At 49.8% G+C, this 22,833-nt stretch overlaps 1 protein-coding gene across 8 annotated transcripts in view; it reads right to left on the minus strand.

Moving 5' to 3' along the window:
• Positions 1 to 22,833, minus strand: part of SYNJ1 (synaptojanin 1) — a 767,318-nt gene that overhangs the window by 48,490 nt on the left and 695,995 nt on the right. For all 8 annotated transcript variants that reach the window (XM_069204034.1, XM_069204040.1, XM_069204035.1 and 5 more), the window contains one exon: positions 10,329 to 10,437. In XM_069204034.1, coding sequence (XP_069060135.1) covers positions 10,329 to 10,437 — 109 coding nt within the window. The remainder of the gene's footprint in view (positions 1 to 10,328; positions 10,438 to 22,833) is intronic.

Genomic DNA, 22,833 nt, shown 5'->3' on the forward strand with positions numbered 1-22,833 from the left:
CTGTTGCAACAGGAGGTCTCTCGAAACTACCAGCTTGATCAGGGGACAAAAACTCATGGCCAAAAGCTAGCTCTGGGTACAACACTCCTTTCCCAGTGTGGGACCACTAGGGTCCGGTATCTCCTGATCTTTTTCAGTACTATAAGCAGTAGAGGGAGGGGTGGAAAGGCGTAAAGAAGTCTCAAACTCCAGTGCAAGCAAAAGGTGTCTCCAAAAGGTGACTGCCTTAAGAACTGTGATGCGCAAACATGCAGAGCTTGGACTCTGTGGCAGTGAACAGATCATAGCCAGGGTTCTTCCCATTGCTAGAAGACACCCTGTGCCATCTCAGGGTGTAACCGCCATTTATAATCTGCTAGGCAATGGGGGATTAGTTTATATGCCCTGGCTTTCAAAGATCCTGCAATGTTGGGCAGTCAGGGAGATGGCATGAGCGTTCAGCAGCTTCCAGGACATACACCTCCTGGCACAGTACCCACAACCGACACTGCCCTTTGTTTGTTGCAATACCACATTGGTGGTCATGTTATCTGAGAATACCTGTACATGTCCGCCCTTAATGTGGCAAGCGAATTGCTCACAACTCCATCCCTCCACTTAAGGTGGAGGGATGGTTCGCAAAAGCACTATGTCTAGAAAGGCTCAAATGAAGGGGGGGCGTTATGAAGGAGTCAGGTGTGAATTCGACATATTGATGGAAGAAGCCAACAATGTCAACAGGTCAGCTGAACGTGGCTTATGACTGCCTGAGGTGAGCCAACCTTCAGCAACCAGTCATCAAGGTATAGGAAAAGTGGTGTCCCCAACCTCCAGAGAGGAGCTGCGACCACCACCATAACTTTTTTTTAACACCAGAAGTGCACTGGTCAGGCCGGAACGGAGCACCAAGAACTGAAAAAGCTCATGGCTTCCCTGAAGCTGTAGCTCGTGTCTGTGGGACTGCTGGACAAGGATGTGAAATTAATGATCCTGCAAGTCGAGGGGAACCATCCAGTCTGGTGAATCCAGGGCAGACAAAACCTGGTCCAGGTGACCATTCTGAACTTGGACTTCTGAAGGAAGATGTTCAGAAGGCGAAGATCTAGGATGGGATAGAGTCCTCCATCCTTTTTCGGCACAAGAAAATAACAGGAGTAGCAATCAATTGTGATCTCTGATGGTATCTGCTCTTCTGCTCCCTTGCCCAAGAGAGCCAAAACTTCTTCTTGGAGTATAGACAAGTACTCCCCTCAGACATGTTGCGGTGTGGGTGCCTTGTGGAACAGACAGGAAGGGTAGATAACAGCCATGTTCTAAGATCTGGAGCATCCACTGGTTGGACGCGATGCTCCTCCAACTGGAGAGGTGAAAGGTGACTTGACCTCCTACCAGGAGATCATGTGCCTCTGAGGGCAAATTAAAGTGGGTTCGCAGAGGCTGTGGGGGAAGGCGTCAGAGGTTTGGTAGAGAATTTTCGCTGGGAGCCTGGATGCTGAAGGCCTGTTCCTCATCTGCTACCTAAAAAAGACTGGGAGGCTTACTGCTGCTGCTGTCTGAATTCCATATTGGCACCTCTTCTGAAACTCCATCCTGAGCCCCGAAAGTTGCGGGTAGTGTTGGGAAACTGCTGTACAGGCAGAGCTCGAATTAAAGAGCAGGCTGTGGCCTGGATGTTTGTGAAGCATTCTAAACATGAGTCTACCTTTGCCCCAAACTGGAAAGAACCATTGAGTGGCATGTCCATGAGAGACTGCTTGACATCTGAAGAGAAACCCGTGCAACATATCCAATCCAGGTGTGGCGTCTTAGCACCACACTGGTGCCAACTGCCCTACTCAGACAGGCATCCTGTCAAGGCAAGACCTGATGGCATAAGATGGGTCTTTGCAATGTGACTCAGAGGTTTTGCCAGATGTCTTGGATAACATCTGCCATTTTGTTCCACAGTGCATGTAAATACCTTCCCAGAAGACAAGAGGTATTCAATGATTTTAAGGGCAAGGCTGACAGGCAAAAACATGCATTTTACGAATGTTTCCATTGGCTTTGACTTCCTATCCAACAACCCAAGGTGAGTTGTTAGGTAGGCATTTGAGTTTAGTCAGCTGTTGGATGCCTGCACTACTAAAGTCCTTGAGGTGGGATGTTATAGTAAAAAACTCTGGGTCCCCAGGATCAGGCCTATGCAGCTTTGCCACCTGCCTACTGACTGGTGAGTAGGATCTTGGCTTTGCCAAGGTGCATACCTGCACATCAGCAAATGCGTCTCTGAAGGGCAGAAGAGGTTCCTGACTTGTTTGTATGGCGTTGAGGATTTCAGTGATCACATTAATTTTGACCTCTGTAGTTGGCAGGATGGGGTCTAAAACTTACGCCATCCTCCTAACCCCTGATGAGAATGAGGTAGGGTCCTCTGTTGCCATAGCCGGGTTAGGTGAAGACAAGCCAATGTCTAGGGAGGTATCTAGACCACTAGTGTCCTGTGTGTTTCAAAAATGTCCCCATCATCATAAGTAGCAACCAGATCATCATCATCAACTTTGGTGTGTAATCCGAGTCAGCATCTTGTCCAGGTAAGTGATTCTTTTTGCAGTCTGATAAAACTATGGGCTCCACCTTTGGTGTCAGTGACTTTGGGCCTGGCGTTAGGATATTACCCAGTGGCATTGGTGCCAGAGGTGGGGTCGCACATGGTGCTGGGCTCAGAGGCAGTGAAGGGGCGCCAAAGGTAATGTTGCAGCTGATTGGGGAGCTGGATCCGAATGATGGACTGGCATCAGATTGAGGACCAGGGGGAACCCAAGTGACATCCACTTCGGATCTATGGGGCCTGAAGGAGCAGTGGGGCTCCAAAAATGTTGCCTATGGCGTTGCTGTATATATTTGGATTGCACTGAGTCTGGACCAGGGAAAGTGTCAGTTCCCACTGCGGCGATCAACTTCATTGCTTGGAGGTGCCTGAAGAAGTGTGTGACTGAGTGGTTGGAACGACGGGATGAAGGGGACTCATGCTTGGATTTTTTATGTTTCTTATGGGATTTCCAGGACTTACCTGAGCCCTGTGACCTCAAGGGTAACCGGTCACAACCTTCAAAAGCATGAGCAGATTGGAATGCTATACCCCTAGGAACATCCAATTTAAAAATATGGCAACCCACCTAAGTGTTCCATTTCCTTATAAGGTCACACGGCCAGTGAACTCATGTCACTACACGATCATAGCCACCGGCTTGAGCTCTATAGTATCCTACTAGAGCTGAAGAGCAAAATCTCAGTTTTGTTGCCATTCATCCTAAGTCAGTTAAAGCCCATCCATCTATTAACCTCACTCATGCAGCAGTGAAATCGATCAGCAATTTCCTCCCAGTTCTTATGGACGGAAGTGATTAGTTGAGTATCGTCCGCATAGGAAGTGGACAGAAAATCACAAAATCTAATAAATCTGGCCAATGGGGCTACATATAGATAAACAATGTGGGGCTAAGAGAAGAGCCTTGAGGGACACCAAACAGTAATTGATATGTGGGTGCTCTAAAATCCCCACAGCTTACCGTGGTAGATCTTTCCCCTAGAAAAGACTTCAAAATATTCAGCGCTGCTCCTCTCACACCTGCTTGATGGAGACAGAGTGTCATAATGTGTGACAAGATGGTATCAAAAGCAACTGATAGGTCTAATAGCACTAACCTGGCTCCTTGCCCCTCATCAACTAATCTACGGATAGTGTCCAATGTGGTAATGAGGGCGGATTCCGTGCTATGGGCTTCCCTGAAGCTGTGTTGAGTGGGGTCTAGGCCGCCAGAGTCTTGAAGAAATTTGGCTAGTTCTACATTAATGTGTTTTTCAAAGATTTTAGTCTGGAAAGGCAGCAGGGCGATAAGCCAAAGATTCTTAAGATCGTTTGCAGCTCCATCTGGTTTCTTTTTCAGAGGAACCACTGTCGCTTCCTTCCATGAGGGAGGGAAAACTCCTGTAGCCAGAATCTCCTGGAAAACCGGAGCAAGGGCTGAGGATACTAACTCAGGGACAAGTTGCAGTATGTGGAGAGGACAGGGGTCCCTGGGGGAGCCTGACTTAATGCCCATCAGGAGCTCTTTGATCCTCTCCAGCTGTAAAGGATGGAAATAAGTCAACATGGGACTGTCATAGTTTATACAGCTGTTTAAATACTCGTATGGGTCTGGGACCCCCACTGATTGAGTGAAGCAAAAGTTTGTTTTAAAAAAAGGTGGCAACCTTGTTGCAGAATTCTTGAGAATTCTCCAACTCTGGAGGTGTAGAGGGAGTTGTGAGGAAACATACCACTTCAAAGAGTTCTCTAGGAACGTCTGTCGCTGCCTTAATTTTACGGTTTTAGCTTTATTTATTGCATCTCTGTAGGCACTAAGGGCAGCACTAAGCTTTTCTTTGTCCTTAGTATTTGAGTCTAGTTTCCACCTCCGTTCTTGTTGGTGATATTTTCTCTGGAGGCTCTTGAGATCGTTGGTAAACCAGGGGAAGCTAACTTTTTTCTCACCTAAAAAGCAAGAAGTTCTAAGCAGGGCCAACTGATCAATTGCGATTTTGACCCCCTGATTGAACCTATCGGTACCTGGCAAAGGGAGTTTCTTTGCTGCTTCCCAGCCTAAAAGCAGTGCTGGTCTTAATTGTTGATTGTTAATGCAGTTCCAATGTCTAACTGGTTTTAGAGAATGGCTGACATACGGAGGGACAAAAAAATCATCAATCTAAAAGTAAGGCGATAGTGATCAATCCAGTCAAGGGCCCTATTTTTCAGAAGAATAAAATCATTATGACGGGCAAATATCCCATCCAGTAGGTGGCCCGCCCTGTGCGTGGCTGTCATGACTTTTAATTTCCAGTCAAAGTTTGCCATGAGATTCAGGAATTCATTAATGTGAGGGTCCTGACAATCATCAAAGTGAATGTTAAAGTCCCCCAGTACAATTCACTTAGAAGTCATAGTTACAGGCTCAATTATGGCTGGCCATTAATGCAAGAAAGAATAGTAGGGTTCCTGAGGGCAGTAGACCAACAGTCCCTCGAGAAGCACAATGTTTTTCTGACAAATCTTAAAACAGACACCCTCACAAATCTCTGATGTAACATTTATGGCTTCCTAATGACAGCAGAAAATGGACTTGAATATGATGGCCAGACTATCTGAAATTCTATCCATTCTATGGAATGAATATCCAGATGGAGTGGCTGCCATAAAGTCAGGGCCAGAGTCTTCTGTAGCCCAAGTTTCGGTAATAAAAAGGCAGTCTAGATTTTGGTGGACTTCCATTTCGGTCTTATGTTTGATCAAGGAGCGTGCATTAATCAGGGCACAGATCAGGGAATTACTATTAATGACCTCTTCATTTTTGTAGCCTTCGCGCACCTCCTGCAAGTGTGAGGGAAAGTGGTGCCAGGCGGTGTCCCGGGTGACGAATTGCAATATTCAAAATATATCATAACACTTTTGTTTGCTCCACTGTTTATGACACAATACTTTTAAAATGTGATAAATTTAGGTTGTTAGCATCACATCTGTGAGTGAACCATACCTAAGATCACTAAGGATGGTGGAATAAACATCTGGCATTTTTACAGTTGCATAGAAATAGAAGGTTAGGGCCATTATTAGGTGCACAAATAGCATTTTTGAGATATGTTAATTGAGGGAAGTTTAGAATGCAGAAAAGCCACCTCGGTGGCAAATGTGCCACATTTGGAAGTTTCACGTTACTTGGATTAATTTGGAAATTTCTGGATTATCCACTCTGCCTAGGTAGAGGTTCAAATAGAAATTCAAAGTATTTATATACGCCTTCCAGGTGGTTATCCACATTGGAAACACAAACAAATGTACTCATATCAAACGCAGGTGAAATGTTTTCTCAAGATGGGAACTGTAGGAAAGTAGCATCTCTCTGGCATGGTTACCCCCACCTTTTGCCTGGTGTCAGTGTGTTTAGTCTGTAGTACACTGGGATCCTGATAATCAGGACCCCCATTGTCTGTGCTCTCTCCTCTAAAATTGGTTGCTGGTAAACGTTTTATAACCACAATTGGCATACTAGAGGTACTTAGGTACCCAGGGCATTGGTGCAACAGGAGTCTCCAATGGGCTGCAACATGTATTATACGACCTATGGGAGTCCATGCAAACTGTGTCTGCAGACCTGTCATTGTAGCCTGCATGAAATGGAGCATGCACCTTTCACTCCAGATATAAGACTACCTTATATTGCGCCCACTACACTTGGACACTGTAAGACACTCCTCTGATAGGCCCTTCAACCCAAGGGCAGGGTGCTGGTCCGTAGGTTGAGGGTGCATGAGCAGGGAACCCCATACAAACACCAGGCTCCATCCCCTGAGCTTTGTAAATGCGGGAAAGCCCTTATAAGGTATGTAGTGGACACTGGTCAACATGAGTGGTCCAACTACATAATGGCTCTCTGAACCTAGGCATGTCCGGTATCAAACATGTTGTAATCATGCAACTACACCGATTCCAGAGCTAGTTGCATGATCCCATGTACTCTGGGGTTTACTTAGTGGATCTCCTAGTTCTGCCTATGCAGACTTAGGAGGTCTGGCACCCAGCCCATACTGCTGCTGACCCCAGACACTGTTCTGCCCTCATGCTGTTAAGCCTAACTCAAGCAAGGGAAGGCAGAAAAAGGATTTCCTGCAAGAGAGAGGTGTGACCACCTCTCCCTTTGAAATAGGTGTCTCTGGGCTGGGGTGGGGTGGCCTCGGAGCGCCACAAGACTGCTTTGAAGGGCACATTTGGTGCCCTCCTTCCATAATCTGGTTTGCACCAGTTCAGGAACCACCGGTTCCCGCTCTGCTGCAAAACCACACAAAGGACAGGGAGTGACCACCCCCTGTCCAGTTCCTCCCCTAGGGAAGTGCACGGAGCTCTGCCAGGTGGCCACTTGATTCTGCCATCTTGAAGATAACATCAACAGAGGCCCCTTGGAACATATGAATGGTTAAATTACGTCCCTGACCTTCTCTGATAGGTGGGTCACTTCAGAGAGTGACCAACCCTGTTTTAGGGTTACTTAAGGGCTCCCCTGAGTGTGGGCCCTCAGATTCGTAGAGCAAGACTCCACAAGCAACTCTCTGCAAGACATCTTCTGCTCCTGGCGTCTGTAACCGCTGCTGGCCTACATTTGGAACTGAAACAAGACTGTATCCAGTTGGGAGGGCTGCCACTGCAACATTGTTTCTCCAACTCCTGCAAGATTTCTGAAATATCTGTGTTGTGCATCATCCAGGACCACAAGTACTCTGCCTGCATCTAATCAATCAATCAATCCAGCCATCCATCAGGGGTTTCTTGTAGAGCGTGAGCTTGTGACCCGGGGAGGGTGGGAAGTGTGTGTTTAGAAGTTTGAAGAGGCATCGTTGCTGTACGAGGGTCCTGAGGAGTAGAGTGATGCTGGTTCTTCTTGGGAGGTTGAGGATAAGTCTAGCTCCAGCGTTTTTGATGATCTGCAGGCAGTTTAGGAGCTGTTTGGTGGTTCCAACGTACAGTGTGTTGCCATAGTCGATGCAGCTGGAGATGAGGGCCTGGGTGACTGTCTTCCTGGAGGAGATGGATATCCAGCAAAAGGGGAACGGGAGAAGTGAGATTGGTTGGTAATTTTTCACTTGTTGGAATCGGCTGATGGTTTCTTCAGCAGTGGCTTCACTTCTAAATGCTTCCAGGTGCTGGAACAGTGGCTGTGGTGATGGAGGTGTTGAGGATTTCCCTGAGGGTTGGTCCGATTACTTCTTTTCCTAGTTTGTAAATGTGGTGCGGGCAGGGGTTTTCAGGGGAGCCGGAGAGGATTGAGGTAATGATGGCAACGGTGTCTGTGGAGAGCTGCTTCCATTAGAGGATCTGGGAGATGGTGGTGTTGGTTGGGGTGCAGTGTGGGTCGAAGTTGGTGGGCTGGGTCTTGAAGTTGCTGTAGATATATGAAATGTTGTAGTGGATGTAGTCTGATAGCTAGCCGCAGAGGGCTTAGGAGGGGTGGATCACATTCATCATGGCGGAGGGGCAGGAGAATTCTCTGACGATGTTAAAGAGTTCTCTGGCATGGATGGAGCTGGCTTCGATGCATATGGAGAGTGCTTCCTTCTTGGTTTCCCTGAGTCGGCAGTGGTATGCCTTGAGGGTGGCTCTGAAATTTGGAGTTGAAATTGGTGGGGTCTTGTTGGTGCACCAGTGATCCTCTAAAGCTGCTTTTCAGAGGGGCAGCAGTGTTAGCCAAGAATCAAGAAGGAATCTTCCTTGTAGTGAAGGAGTCACTCCCCTGCATCCGTAGGCACCTCAAGACGACGGTGACTGGTTGGTGGATCCTGCTGTCCCACGGACAACCTAAAGGCTCTGCACAAAGGTGGTGGTTCTGTGGTCCTCTCCGGGTCCAACTTGCTTTCTGACCAACTTGGGAGACAGTGGGCCCTTGCTGCAGCCACTAGAATAGACCCCTGTGCACCCAGACTGTTGCTCTTGCCAAGGCTTGTTGGCTCTTTCTCCATGAGATCTTCGAGTTCCCAGAAGCCCCAGCCTCCAGCACTCTGCAACTCCAGATTCAGCTTCCACTCTGCAGCTCCAGCGACGCGGGACTCCCGTTTTATTGTGCTGCTGAGGCCTCCCTGTGTGTGCTGCCAGTGGGTCTCTTGTGGGGGCTCCTCCAACTCTGACTAGCTTTTCTCGCTGCTGAAGGCCTGCGCTGGCTCCCGTCGAAGGGTTGAGTCGCTAGGACCTTGCTGATACTCTAAAACCTGCAATTTTCCTTGCATCAGCTATCTGCATTTGCCAAGGCTTGTTGGTGGTCCTGCTGGCCACTGACCCTCCTACAATTCAGCGACCGACGTGTGACAGTTCGTGGGCGACTGTCCCCTTCTTTTTCAGGCTCTCCAAATCTGGAATTCATCTCCTGGTTCCACTGGCCTGGTCCACAGTTTGCAACAGTAGCTAGACAACTGTGGCTTCCATTGACTTCAACAAGGGTTTCTGATGCCAATAGACCCCTATGCACCTGGGTTCCCTGGTGTAGGTACTCTGGTCTTCTGGGTATCCACAGGTGGGGACACTCTCTAACCTTCTTTGTACCAACTGGTTTTCTCGAGGTCCTCTGGGAAGGGCCCTGAATCCATAAAATTCCATCCAACTGCGACGGTCCTGTGTTAGCCTATGGGAGACCCACCTTGATAACAGCTCTGCACCCGGGCACCCGTGGGATTTCTAGTACTTACCTCTGGTGATTTCCTACTCCCCCAGCCCCTGGGATCCTAACACACTTACCTTGGTTGGGCACCTCCATTCTTATACTACCTTCCTAGTATGTGGCTTGACCCCTCTGTCCCCCCAACACGGCCCCTTTGATTTTTATGATTTTCCTGATAGTTACTAAGTGTATGTTTTTGTGTGTTGATATCTCAAGGTGGAGATTATACCACTGTTAGAGTTACTTTAGTGTTGTAATGAAGAAACCTTTATTTTTGCAACATCTGGTGTGGTTCTTTCTTGTGAACAGTTACTGACTGACTATTGTAATATTGCAAATGCTTTACACTCCTCCTAGATAAGCTTTAGCTTCTCACCACAGCTACCCATAGAGAGCGTTTGCTATCTTGACACCTAAACCCTATCACTAAGGGTTGCCTGGACTCAGTATATGGTGCCACACCATAGGTGTACACCATAAACTGAGCCAGTCTCCTACACAAATGGGAGCGAGTATTCCCATATACAAAGGGGATATAGTGGAGGTGGAAACTCCGAATTAAAAAAAAAAAATAATCCAATATAGTTTTTGGATAAAGGATACATATAATAATATTCAGCAAGAGCCTTTTATTAAATGTCAACCTCTCACATGAAGATCAGCTAATCTCCAGTTTGTGATAGCACTATGAACAACTCAGGAATGTACTGATGCCCTTACTACAAATTAACATTTTCAATTAGAGCATCAGTGTCCTGTCTCAGAGAAGTGACATCTCCTATACCTCTGTAAAAGCCAACTTTGAAGCGCTTTAATTTCTACCTCCAACCAACTACTAGGAAATACTCTGCAAATGGCAGAAGAAGGAGATGAGGGCACAATACAAATATCTAAAGTACCAGGGTGCTGCAAGGATAGAGTGCTTATTTTAGGAATGCAAACAGTCAGAATGCAATTCATAGCTTGCCAACACTTTCAAGTACAAGACATCGAACAGCCTATGCACAACTGTAACGGCTTTCAGCACAACATACTCTGTAGTCAGCTAGTAGCGGATAAAATATTCCCAGGTCTACGTCAAACAATCACAGTTTAATTGCCAGTGTGCGTTATTTATTATTAATTCAGTACCTTTTGTTGGTTCAGCTGTTTTATTTTCAGATTCAGGTACCAATCTCACCAGTGATGGACGAGTGGCACTTTGTGGTACACTAATAACGCCAGCTCGAGGAGGAATAGTCTGAAAGGACAAGAGGCGTGGTACAACGTCAGATAACCAGGAAAACCTCATCAGAAATTACCGTTTGTGTATGTCATATTATGCAATAAAGCAATTATAACGCTAATCACAACACTCAGGTGATTGGTACCCTAGAGACAAATGAGCACTCTGTGCTAGTAGTTTACTGATTAACACATCGCAAAAGATATTGCAAACAGACGTAAAGCAATGCATTAATTAAAACATTGTTTCCAAAAAAGCTACCCTCAGTGTTTTACTTTATTTTCATCAAAAAAGTACTTATGTTGCACTTTGTTTTCTTAAATACTTCATCTTCCAAATAATCCAAATCCTTTCATATTCTCTTGTGACAAATTGACAAAAATCTAGCAGCTTCATTGAACAAAGACATGTGTTGGCCCTCTCTTCTGTGTTTGGTGTGACTTGCGAAAATCATATCTCAAGTCAAGCAGTCTCAGAATACCTCTGATCTGTTTACTGTACACAGCATACACTTGCAAGAGGATTTTTGCATTGTTCTAGAGATAGCTATGTTTTGCTCAATTCGTTTTATTTGAATTAAAGAACACAAAACAAAATGTGATCACAATGAAGAACCAGAGCAAAGATGAAAAAAACGTTCCCCTTAGTAAGATAGAAGGAACTACCTTCAACAATAAGGTCATCCCCCTTTCCCGAAGAGAAGGCAAGGTATCATACGGCTACCACATTCAATCATCTACACTTCAATCAAACAATTGCAAGGCCCTCAGTCTTGCTAGTGCTAGGCTCATGTTCTCTGTTCTGTTTAGATAATGTATTAGGGGAGACCAGACTTTCAAAAATGTTGTGTCCATTTGGGTTAGGGCATGAGAAAACCTTTCACAAGCTAGCAACTGCACAGGTACCAAAACCAGAAAGCCACCCATGGTGGTCCCGCCTTTTTCCAGTGGAGTGCTAACAGCATCCTACCTGCTCTCATGTGCCATAGAAATGCTCCGTCATTGTGGGTGATCTGATCTAAGGTGTCATGGGGCAGGCCCAGGACGATCATTCCCAGGTCTGCCAATATTGTATACCCCAATACAGCTTTGATATGACTGAGGATCTATTCCAAATGCATTGCTAATCTGGCACACTCCCACCACCAGTTAAGTGATGTAGTGCCCTTTTTCTCATGACATCTCCAGCATCTGTCCGATATTGAGAGGTACTTTTTGGCAAGTTTTTTGTAGGCATATACCAATGAAATATCATGTTGTATATTGATTTCCTGTGAGTTCTGGGTCTTAGGGATAGTCGTCCACAGATCTTCCAATGTTTTCTCTGGCATAGCTCTATTGAACAAGTTAGTTTCCTTCAGTAATATATTATCTGGTAGAGAGACTATCTAGCTGCAGATTCTTTACCTTAGAATAATCCCCAGGCGCCAGATTGGGTCTGGAATTGTTTTTTGAGCAGTACCGTTGCACACAAGTAGGAGGCGTCATTCAGCTCCGTTTGGCATCATCCACATCGGAAGTAACATGAACAATGCCTATACAGGCACCACCCCAGTGTGCTGATTTCAGTTTCTTTTTGCGACATGAAAAACACTGATTACTGGTGTGTTAACTAGGGTATTAAAAGGGGAAATAACCCGTAACTCTGAAATCTGTCTGCAGAGCGGGGAGGATGGTGGGTCGGTAAGGAATATGTGGCTAGACAGAGTTTCTACCAGATAAGGTTTTACCAAAGATAAATAATTTGTTCATCTCATAGTGACTTCTAGCTGCAGATTCCTTTCTTTAGAATAAATATCCAAGCAATACCTCCCCAAAGGTGGGACTGGGGTATGGATTAGACTAGGGCGTCCTGTAGGACTGAATATCTGTATTCAACCACTGGCTCCATCTTGACCACTGGCTCCATTTTGTGCTTAGCCTAGCTTCAAATGCTGTCACATTGGTGCTGCAGGGATTTTTCCACGCACAGCTTGTTAACCTGTTTTTGCTATTCTCACCAGGGAAAGGAACTTAAACATGGGAGAGAAATGTGGATAAGAAGGTACCAGGCTGAGAATGTTTATGGTAGAGCAGAGTACAGTTCACTCTTGGAAAAACAGTGAGATTTGGCCAGTCTGATGCGTGTTTTCCTCAACACTGACCTGATAAGGCCAACGCATGAATTTCACAGCTTTCTCAAAGGGAGGGGTTTTTCTAGAACCTTCCTCTCAAGTTTGTTTGAAGAATATAAGGTGGGTGAGCTTGACAGCTGAAACAGAAGGAACTCATCTCTGGGATTGCACGCATTGCCCTGAGAATAATCCCATTAGGGTGGTTCTCTTTTGTCTTTCGGTTGCAGGGTTCCACAACCTAAAGTTGGCAGAAAAGGATGATGGCGGATTCAAGCTCCATGGTGATGCATTTTTAATTCTTACTATTTCATTTTGCTGTGTGCATGCATGAATACGTAGCCACTGCATATATATATCGAGAGATACAGTCATTGTTTGTTGATGTATTGCATATTCCTTGATCATTATTATTCTACTGCTGTGATTATTTTAAGAGCTGCACGTGTATTACTGCATTCACAGTAAGTGTTATTATCTTTGTGTAACCTGGGAAGTGTCTTAATAAATTCATTACTCAGATTCAGAGTGCTGCATTCTGGGAATTCCTTTCACTTCATTCCCTCTCAGTCTTAACCAGAGCAGAACAATAGGCAAAGTGCCTGTCATGCCAGACCTGATTTTCCAGGCAGTAGCGCTTCGTAAACTTGTATAATGAAGCCCACACTGTTCAATGACAGATAGCCTAGGCAGGATCTCCACGAGCTAACACAGTGGTAGCAGTCTTGGCTCTGGCAGAATGAGCCTGCAGACCTTCAGGGGGTTCCTTTTTGGCCAGTACATTGCAGATCTTGATGCAGAGGACAAGCCATCATGAGATGTTCCATTTCTGCCATCTTCCCTTTCTTGGTTCCGACGTACCCCAAAAGATTTTATTGTCCACCTGGAAGTCAAGTCTTTTGTGTGGTCAAGTAGAACAACAATGTCCTTTTTGGGACCAATGAAGTCTCTCCTCTTTAAAGGGGTGAGGCGGAGTTGGAGTGTAAAAGGTAGGCATTGTGATGGAATGTCCTACATGAAATGGAGTTACCACCTTTGGCAGGAAGGATGCTCTGATGCGAAGGGCCAGTTTATCTGGATAGATGGTGAGGTCCAGAGGATGTTCCGATAATGCCTGCAGCTTACTGACCCTCCAGACAGATGTTATCACCACTAAGAAGGCCGTTTGTATTGTAGGGAGTCTGAGTGGGCAGTTATGTAGAGGCTCAAAAGGAGCACACACTAGAAATGTGAGAACTAAATCAATGTCCCATTGCGACATAATGAAGGGTGCATGTGGGAACGTGTTGGAGGCCTTTCAAAAACCTATGTACAATAGGGAACTTGAACACAGGGATGGCTAGTTCAGCAACCACAGAATTGGCGAGATGACAGAAAGACAGCCTTTCAACCTGCCCAAAGCAGAGCCCTGCTGGGCTAAAGCAAGAATGAACAATCTAACCTGGGAAAGGGGTGCAGAAATAGGGTTAACATGTCGATCTGTATACCCTGCCATGAGCTTGCTCAAACAGCAGGCATATACAGTTTTGGTGGAGGGACACGTGGCTGACAAGATAATATTGCAGACTGTGGACGGAAGGTAATAAGCTATTAACTGCTGCCGCTCAACACCCCCTAACCCTCTCCCCTGTCGGAAATCTGACTTACCTGTATCCAGGGGGTCTTCCGGCAGGGGACGGGTGGGGCGCTGCTACCGCCAGCAGCACCCACCAGCAGAACACCGCCAGGCCGTATTATTTCACATAATACGGCTGGTGGCGGTCTACTGGCGTGGCGCTGCTGGTAGTAGCAGCGCAACTTCACCACCATCCGCCAGTATGGCCACAGCCAGATTTCTGCCCTTCTTGTGGCGGAAATCCAGCTGTGGTCTTTTGGCAGCCGTCACCGTGGCGGAAGGTGGTTTTTACCGTCATTGTCAAAATGACGGCCAGAGTGTTTTTTTAGGTTTAGGTGCAGAACCCTGCCCTGCTGCTGTGACAGAAGATCCTCCTGAAGAGGCAGCCTTACTGGAGAACTGATGCTTATGCTCAACAGATCGGGATTTGACCAATCCGAGCCACAAGAATGACTTGGTCCATGTTGTTGCTGATCTTCTTGAGACCTCTGGGCAGGAGTGATATTGGAGAAAGGTCTATAGGAGATGTGAGCTCAACTTGAGAAGTCGCCGAGCGACAGCAGCCCTAGAAACTACAACACGCAAAAGTGCTGACATTACTTGTTCTAGACCGAGGCTAACACATCTAATCAAGGATCTCCCCATTCTTGAAAGAGTCCTTGTGCCACCTCTGCATGGAAACACTATTTGTGGCCCACTAGGCACTGATGGCTGAGTTTGTCCACCCTGGCGTTTAGAGAAACTGTGAGGCGTTGAGCCATGAAGATTGCCCTGACTTTCCAGCCATTTCCAGAGGCGCAGTGCCTCTTGACAAAGGGTCCACGACCCCACCCTTCCTGTTTGTTGCAATACCACATGACGGTGATGTTGTCCATGAACACTTGAACCATCCGCCCTATGACTGAAGGAAGAAAGGCCTTCAACACCGCCCAGATCGATCAGAGCTCCAGCAGGTTGATGTGGAGTCCTGATTCTGCAGGAGACTAGAGTTATCTGATCTCCACCTCTCCCAGATGTCCAGCCCAGAAGTGATGCATCTGTCATTACAGTCAGCTCTGGTTGGGGAAGGGACAGTGGTCTGCCACTGACCCAATCGCAGTTTGTTAACAAGCACTGGAAGTTTTTTTGCAGTTCCCTCCAAGATATGGACCATGTTGGAGAGATACCCTGATGTTCTGCCTACTGGAACTTCGTGTCCCACTTCAGAGCCCTCATATGCCAACTGTGCAACAAGAAGAGTGCAGGAGGACATGAGGCCCAATAGCCTCAGAGTCAGTTTTACTCAAATCCAGTATGGAGTCCGAAACATCAAAATCAAAGCCTGAATATCCTGGACTTGTTGCTTCGGAGGATAGGACAAAAAAATTGCTGTGTTAAGAACATCTCCGATAAAAGAGAGCATCTGAGAAGGAGTCACGCGTGACTTTGGGCACGTTGACAGTGAATCCCAGCAAGTGCAGAAGATTCGCCATAGTCTGAAGGTGGGAAACAACTCCCTGGGGCAAGCCCACTTTCAACAGCCAATTGTCAAGGTAGGGAAAAACTGGAATCCCTGACCTCTATAGGTGAGCTGCTACTATCGCCATCACTTTTGTGAACACCAGATGGCACTGGTAAGGCCGAAGGGGAGCACAGTAAACTGAAAGTGCTTTTGGTCGACCATGAACCTCAGGTAACGCCTGTAGGCAAGCAGGATGGGAATGTGAAAATAAACGTCGTGCAAGTGCAGAAATACCATCCAGTCTCCTGGGTACAGGGCAGGCAAGACGTGCTTGCATGAGCATTTTGAATTTCTCCATTTTCAGGAGAGTTTGAGAAGGTGCAGGTCTAGAATAGGATGAAGGCCTCTGTCCTTCTTGGGCAGAAAGTAGTGGGAATAGCAACCACATCCTTCTTATAGTGCTGGCACCTTCTCTACAGCTCCCTGGGCCAAGAGATCTAACATCTCCTGACAGAACAAGGAGAATTGGTTCTACATCAGCTTGTAGTAAGTAGGTGGCATGGATGGGGGAGATGTCACAAAGGGAAGGGAGCAGTCCCTTTGGACAAGCTACAAAACCCAATGGTCCGATGTTAATGACCTCCAGTGGTGCAGGTGATGGCATATACTGACCTCTCTTCCCCCACTAGATGCCCATGATGATCGGAGGGCATACTAAAGGGGTTTGGAGGTTGTCGACGGGGTGGTGGACTGGGTTATTATCTGGCTGCCTGTCCCACATCGTCTGTGGGAACCACATTCTCAGGCACAAAGAGGTTGTGCAGTTTGCTAGCCAGGGTGTCTTGAGTGTGTACAGATGTAGTTGAAAACCACTCCCGTGGCCATGAATGGTTCAGAAGGCAGACTGGGGTTGGCGAAGGGCCATGGAGAGGCCCAAGGACCTGGTCGTAGCTCTGCTGTCCTTGAAGTGCACCAGCGCTGAATCCACCTTCCTTTCAAAATCAAGAGCATGTCCATGAGAAAAGCTTGCACATCCTCTGAAAAGCCAGTTGTTCTCAACCAGGCATGGTGTCTATTGCCAACAATGGTTAAACTGCTTTACCCATTCAGTCGGTCGTATCCAGCCCACACTGTATTGTAAACTCAGCTGCATCCCTCCCATCAGCAATTGCTTGAGAAAGTATGGCTCGGACCTCCTCCGAACCCTGGGCAGCACTTGTGCAAGAGAGTCACAGATGGTGTGAGAGTATCAGCCGAAGAGATACAGGGGGTGATTCTAACCCTGGCGGTCGGTGTTAAAGCGGCGGCCAACCCGCCAACAGGCTGGCGGTAAAAAATATGGAATTCTGACCCTGGCGGGAACCGCCAACACAGACAGCCACTTTAACACTCCGCCCGCCACGGCGGTACAAACAAACAGCGCGGCGGTCACCGCCAACAGCCAGGCGGCAGACAATGTACCGCCCACCCTATCACAACTCACCAATCCGCCACCTTTTCCGGGGCGGGAGCACCGCCGATAAAAACACGGCGGAAACAGACTACGAACGGGAAAAAGCTCACCAATACGCACTCCAGGAGGAAGGAGGACAGCATGGAACCCGAATTAAACATCCTACCTGCTCTCGTCTACCTTCTCATCTACCACGAGTACGAAGTCCGGCGCAGACGACAACGGTGAGTACTGCACCTACGACACACGGGAGGGGGGAGGACGAAAGGTTACGGGCACACACAAATGCGACCCTCCTCCCCCCAACTATGTACACACCAATGCAGAGCAACAAGTCACAGTGACACCACCCAAACACCCCAGAAAAATGCGAGGACATAATAACATTTTGAATAAATATTTATGTACCAAAAAGGTCCTGAAAAATATCGTACAACCATGAAAGATATTCACAAGAAAACAAATGACATACACATCAGTGTATAACTGAAGTAACAAGTCCTGCACATCCTACGAATTCATCATGTCCGTGGGCCAAAGTTTTGAGAAACAAGGGCAAAGCCCACACAGGAGACCTGAGTCCTTTGGAGAGAACACTGCAGGGGCATCAGATGTAAAAACTACAGGCACCTCAGGGGGAACGGAAGGGGGGGGGCACCACAGCCACATGAGTCCACGACGCCAGATCCACGAGGAGCCACCATGCCCACTGTACCATCCTGGGGAGTGCAAAGCCACAGTCTCTCAATGTCTCTACAGCGGGTGGGCTGCCCACTGTACCATCCTGGGGAGTGCAAAGCCACAGTCTCTCTATGTCTCTACAGTGGGTGGGCTGCCCACTGGACCATCCTGGGGAGTGCAAAGCCACAGTCTCTCTATGTCTCTACAGTGGGTGGGCTGCCCACTGGACCATCCTGGGGAGTGCAAAGCCACAGTCCATCAGGTGGATGACAGTCTCCACTGGTCAAGGAGGAGGCATGGTGGGCACAGTGAACCATAAACAGTGATTGAGACGGCGGTGCCCAGCGGAGCGGTGCTTGAGAAGAAGGGCCCAGCGGAGCGGTGCTTGAGAGGAAGGGCCCAGCGGAGCGGTGCTTGAGAAGAAGGGCCCAGTGGAGCGGTGCTTGAGACGGCGGTGCCCAGCGGAGCGGTGCTTGAGAGGAAGGGCCCAGCGGAGCGGTCCTTGAGACGGCGGTGCCCAGCGGAGCGGTGCTTGAGAGGAAGGGCCCAGCGGAGCGGTCCTTGAGACGGCGGTGCCCAGCGGAGCGGTGCTTGAGAAGAAGGGCCCAGCGGAGCGGTGCTTGAGACGGCGGTGCCCAGCGGAGCGGTGCTTGAGAGGAAGGGCCCAGCGGAGCGGTGCTTGAGAAGAAGGGCCCAGCGGAGCGGTGCTTGAGACGGCGGTGCCCAGCGGAGCGGTGCTTGAGAGGAAGGGCCCAGCGGAGCGGTGCTTGAGAAGAAGGGCCCAGCGGAGCGGTGCTTGAGACGGCGGTGCCCAGCGGAGCGGTGCTTGAGAGGAAGGGCCCAGCGGAGCGGTGCTTGAGAAGAAGGGCCCAGCGGAGCGGTGCTTGAGAAGAAGGGCCCAGCGGAGCTGTGCTTGAGAAGAAGGGCCCTGTTCAGCGGTGCTCTTCTCCACGGCGGGCCCTGTTCAGCGGTGCTCTTCTCCACGGCGGGCCCTGTTCAGCGGTGCTCTTCTTCACCGCGGGCCCTGTTCAGCGGTGCTCTTCTCCACGGCGGGCCCTGTTCAGCGGTGCTCTTCTCCACGGCGGGCCCTGTTCAGCGGTGCTCTTCTTCACCGCGGGCCCTGTTCAGCGGTGCTCTTCTCCACGGCGGGCCCTGTTCAGCGGTGCTCTTCTCCACCGCGGGCCCTGTTCAGCGGTGCTCTTCTTCACCGCGGGCCCTGTTCAGCGGTGCTCATCCAGCAGGTCAAGGGAGCCAGACCTGGCCTGGACTCCCTGCTCAGTCGCCCTCGGACCGTGACGTTTCTGGACCCTTCGGGGACGGACTCCTGGCCTCCTTAGTGTCCTCCTTCCCAGCTGGGATGTGGCATGTGGGGTCCACCTTCTCCGCGCTCCTGCTGCCCTTCCGCTCCTTTGATGGGGCTCTCGGGCCCTTGCCTCCCCTAGATGGTGTGGGTGGTGAAGTGGCCGCACATTGCTCCTTGGGGGCAGCCCTGTCGGTCCTCGCACGGCGGCCCTTGTTTTTGCGGGTCCTCTTGCCGGGGGGGGGGGGGCTGGACGTGTCCTTGCTGCTGATCGATGTGTCACTGCTGGCAAAGGGTGGGCTCCAGAACCCATGCACAACAGTGACACCCGAAGCTGGGCTGGTGGTGGCTGCGGTGCTCTTGGGACTCTTTGAAGATGGATGGGGGAGCTCATCGGGGGGAAAGAGGTCAAGGTTAGCCATGAAAAGTTTCTTAGGGCCAAGGTAAAGGGTAGGAGAAGTGGAGATGGAAGTGGAGGTAGAGGAGGTGGTTGTAGGAGAGTCAGGTGTGCTGTCATTGGGTGAAGGTGCTGGTGCTGTAGGCTGTCGTGAGGTGGATGGCTGTTGGGTGGGTGGCTGCCTGCGTTTGTGTGTCTTGGAAGAGGGGGTGACAGACACAGTGGGAGAGGACACAGGGGACGTGTAAATGGCAGTGGGGGTGGTGACTGCACGAGTGTGGACTGTACTGGAGGGTAAGGTGGTGATGGAAGCACTGGCTGATGTTGGGGTGCATGCAGGTGTGAGTGTAGACGTCACAGGGAGGGAGGAGGGAGACGAGGAGGAGGGGGACACGGGTGGCAGTGGCTGTTGGCATGTCTGCATCTGGGTGTTGCTTGGGTGAGTGTTTGTGGGATCTGTGGTGCTTGTGTTTGGATGAGCTGCTCTTGGGTGTTGAGGTGTGTGCAGGCTGGTCTGATGGTGTGGATGGGATAGGCTGAGGGACAGGAGACAGAGAAAGGCTGGAGGCAGTAAGAAGAGGGAGGCTGGAAACAGGGACAATGGCTGCCGTCAGTGCTGAGGCCAGAGCAGTGAACGCTCGTTGATGGGCAGCCTGACCCGAATAAATGCCCTCCCGGTACGCATTGCTCTGTTGCACCTCCCTTTGCACACCCTGGATGGCATTCAAAAGGGTCGTCTGCCCAACAATGAGCGTCCTTACCAGGTCAATGAGCTCCGCACTGAGGGCAGCAGGGGCAACAGGGGCAGGGGCTGAGGTGCCTGGGGCGAAGGAGACGCGCGCCTTCCTGGGCGAACGGGCACGGAGCGAAGACTGAGGGGCTGCTGGGAGGGCGGGGCTGGTGCGCTGGGTGGCGGCTGTACCTGTAGAGGCAGGGGGCACGGATGTTGCCGCCACCCCTAGGGAGCTCCCATCCCAGGACGTGTCGCTTTCGCTGCTCTCACCAGCGGTCCCCGTCGTGGTGCTCCCCTCGCCCTCCGGATCACTGGTACCCTCGGTGTCTGTTCCTGGGCCCACAGGGGCCTTGTGTCCTGCAGCTCCCTCGTGCTCCGATGCCAAATCTCCTCCGCCTGATGATGCTAATGCACACATGCACAAGAAGATGAAGAGAAAGGGTGGGGGGAGAAAAAAGAAGACCAGGTTGAGTGCATGCAATGTCAACACCGTTGGCGGAGAGGACAGACACAGGTGCCTAATGCACTAAGCCGCGCATTCGGGGTACACTACTCAGTACTACTGACTAAGACAACAGGCCAAGAGACGTCAAACGCGCACATGGGAGATGCTGGACCTTCAATGGCTGTACTTGTCACCCTACCGAGGTGGGGGCCGGGGGCACAGGGCCATGCCTAAGGGAGAGGACTACACTACAGAAAGCGCCCTGGCCTAATGTCACCCACAGCCCTCCTCCCCCACCCATACGCCTCCACTGCGCAGAAAGATAGGAGAATGTGCTGATACTCACCCCCTTGTGTCTGCTGTGATGTCTTAAAGCGCCCATCCAATTCAGGGTAGGCCACCGCCAGGATCCGGGACATCAGGGGGGTCATGGTGCGACTGGCACCCCTCCTAGGTTGGGAGGCCATCCCCAGCAGTGTTTCTGCGGTCTTCCTTGTTCCGTGGCGGATGTCCTCCCACCTCTTGCGGCAGTGGGTGCCCCGTCTGTTGTGGACCCCCAAGTTCCGGACTTCCTTGGCGATGGCACGCCAAATCTCGATCTTCTGATGGGCACTGACCTATTTGACATGTACAGGGTGGAAAGGAGGAAATCATCAATGACCTGCATGTTAGATGTGATTGGCCCCCCCTCCAACTTTGCCATATGGCACATGCTCTCATCTGTCGGGCGTTGCACTCCTCATTCGCCCCCCACCCCACCAACTTACATCCACCCCAATCCACACAGGCATAGCCCATTCCATGTGCACCCGGTGTACTCACTTGTTGGTCTGGAGGACCGTAGAGTAGCGCATACTGGGGGAGGACCCCATCCACGAGCTTCTCCAACTCTTCAGACGTGAAGGCAGGGGCCCTTTCCCCAGTCGCAGCAGCCATTGTATCTTCCAGACCGAGGTCACAGCAGCACTTGCAGTATAGGTCCTCTCCTGTGGATGATCAGGGCTCGAGTGATTAAGCAGATAGAAAATGGCGGTCACGCCCGCGGCGGTGCGTACCGCGACCGCCGGCGCACTTCGTCATTGGCTCCTGAAACCCATAGGCTTCAATGTTAACCAATGCGGCTTTGCGCCGCGGTCTTCGACCGCCTACTGCCACGGTGTGCCCCGCCAGCGCATTGACCTCACATCCCATTGTCCCACTTCACAGGTCAGGCAGCCGCCATTTCAAGGGCCTACATGGCTTAATTTTGACTGCGACACACAGGCCTAGGCCTTGCATTGCCACACATACACGCCTTTCAACCCATTGCCATTCTTTAACTGTGCAAGCTGTCTGTATGTACCTGTGGTTTGGCTGACTCTGTGCTCCATGTTGTCCTTCCTAGGCACCGTCCGCTGGGACTTGGGATGAGAAGGAGGAATCCCCGCGTGTACCGACCGCTGGTGGACCTGTCGACAATGGAAGAACGCCATATAATACTTCGATACAGACTTGACCGTGCCACTATCCATGAACTGTGTGCCCAGCTGGAGCCAGACCTGATGTCCCCCATCCGCCAACCCACAGGGATTCCCCCTCTGGTGCAGGTTTTGTCAGTCCTCCATTTTTTGGCAAGTGGGTCATTCCAGACCACAGTGGCCATGTCATCTGGAATGTCTCAGCCTATGTTTTCTAAGATTTTGAGCAGAGTGTTGTCTGCCCTGATGAAACTCACGCGGAGCTACATCATTTTCCCAGAGGAGGGTGACTTGCCTACAGTGAAGGGTGATTTCTATGCCCTTGGACATATCCCCAACATCATTGGTGCCATTGATGGGACCCATGTGACTTTGGTACCCCCAAAAGACGATGAGCAGGTGTACCGAAACAGAAAAAGTTATCATTAGATTAATGTCCAGGTGGTCTGTTTGGCTGACCAGTACATCTCCCATGTAAATGCCAAGTTCCCAGGGTCAGTGCATGACGCGTATGTGATGCGAAATAGCAGCATCCCCTATGTGATGGAGCAGCTACAGAGACAACGTATGTGGCTAATAGGTGACTCTGGTTACCCCAACCTGCCGTGGCTACTGACCCCAGTGAGGAATCCCCGGGCAAGGGCAGAGGAACGCTACAATGAGGCCCATGGGCGTACTAGGAGGGTGATTGAGCGAACCTTTGGCCTCCTGAAGGCCAGGTTTAGGTGCCTGCATATGACCGGTGGATCCCTAATGTACTCACCAAAGAAGGTGTGCCA

Source organism: Pleurodeles waltl, chromosome 8 (assembly GCF_031143425.1).
Source record: "Pleurodeles waltl isolate 20211129_DDA chromosome 8, aPleWal1.hap1.20221129, whole genome shotgun sequence".
Lineage (NCBI taxonomy): Eukaryota > Metazoa > Chordata > Amphibia > Caudata > Salamandridae > Pleurodeles > Pleurodeles waltl.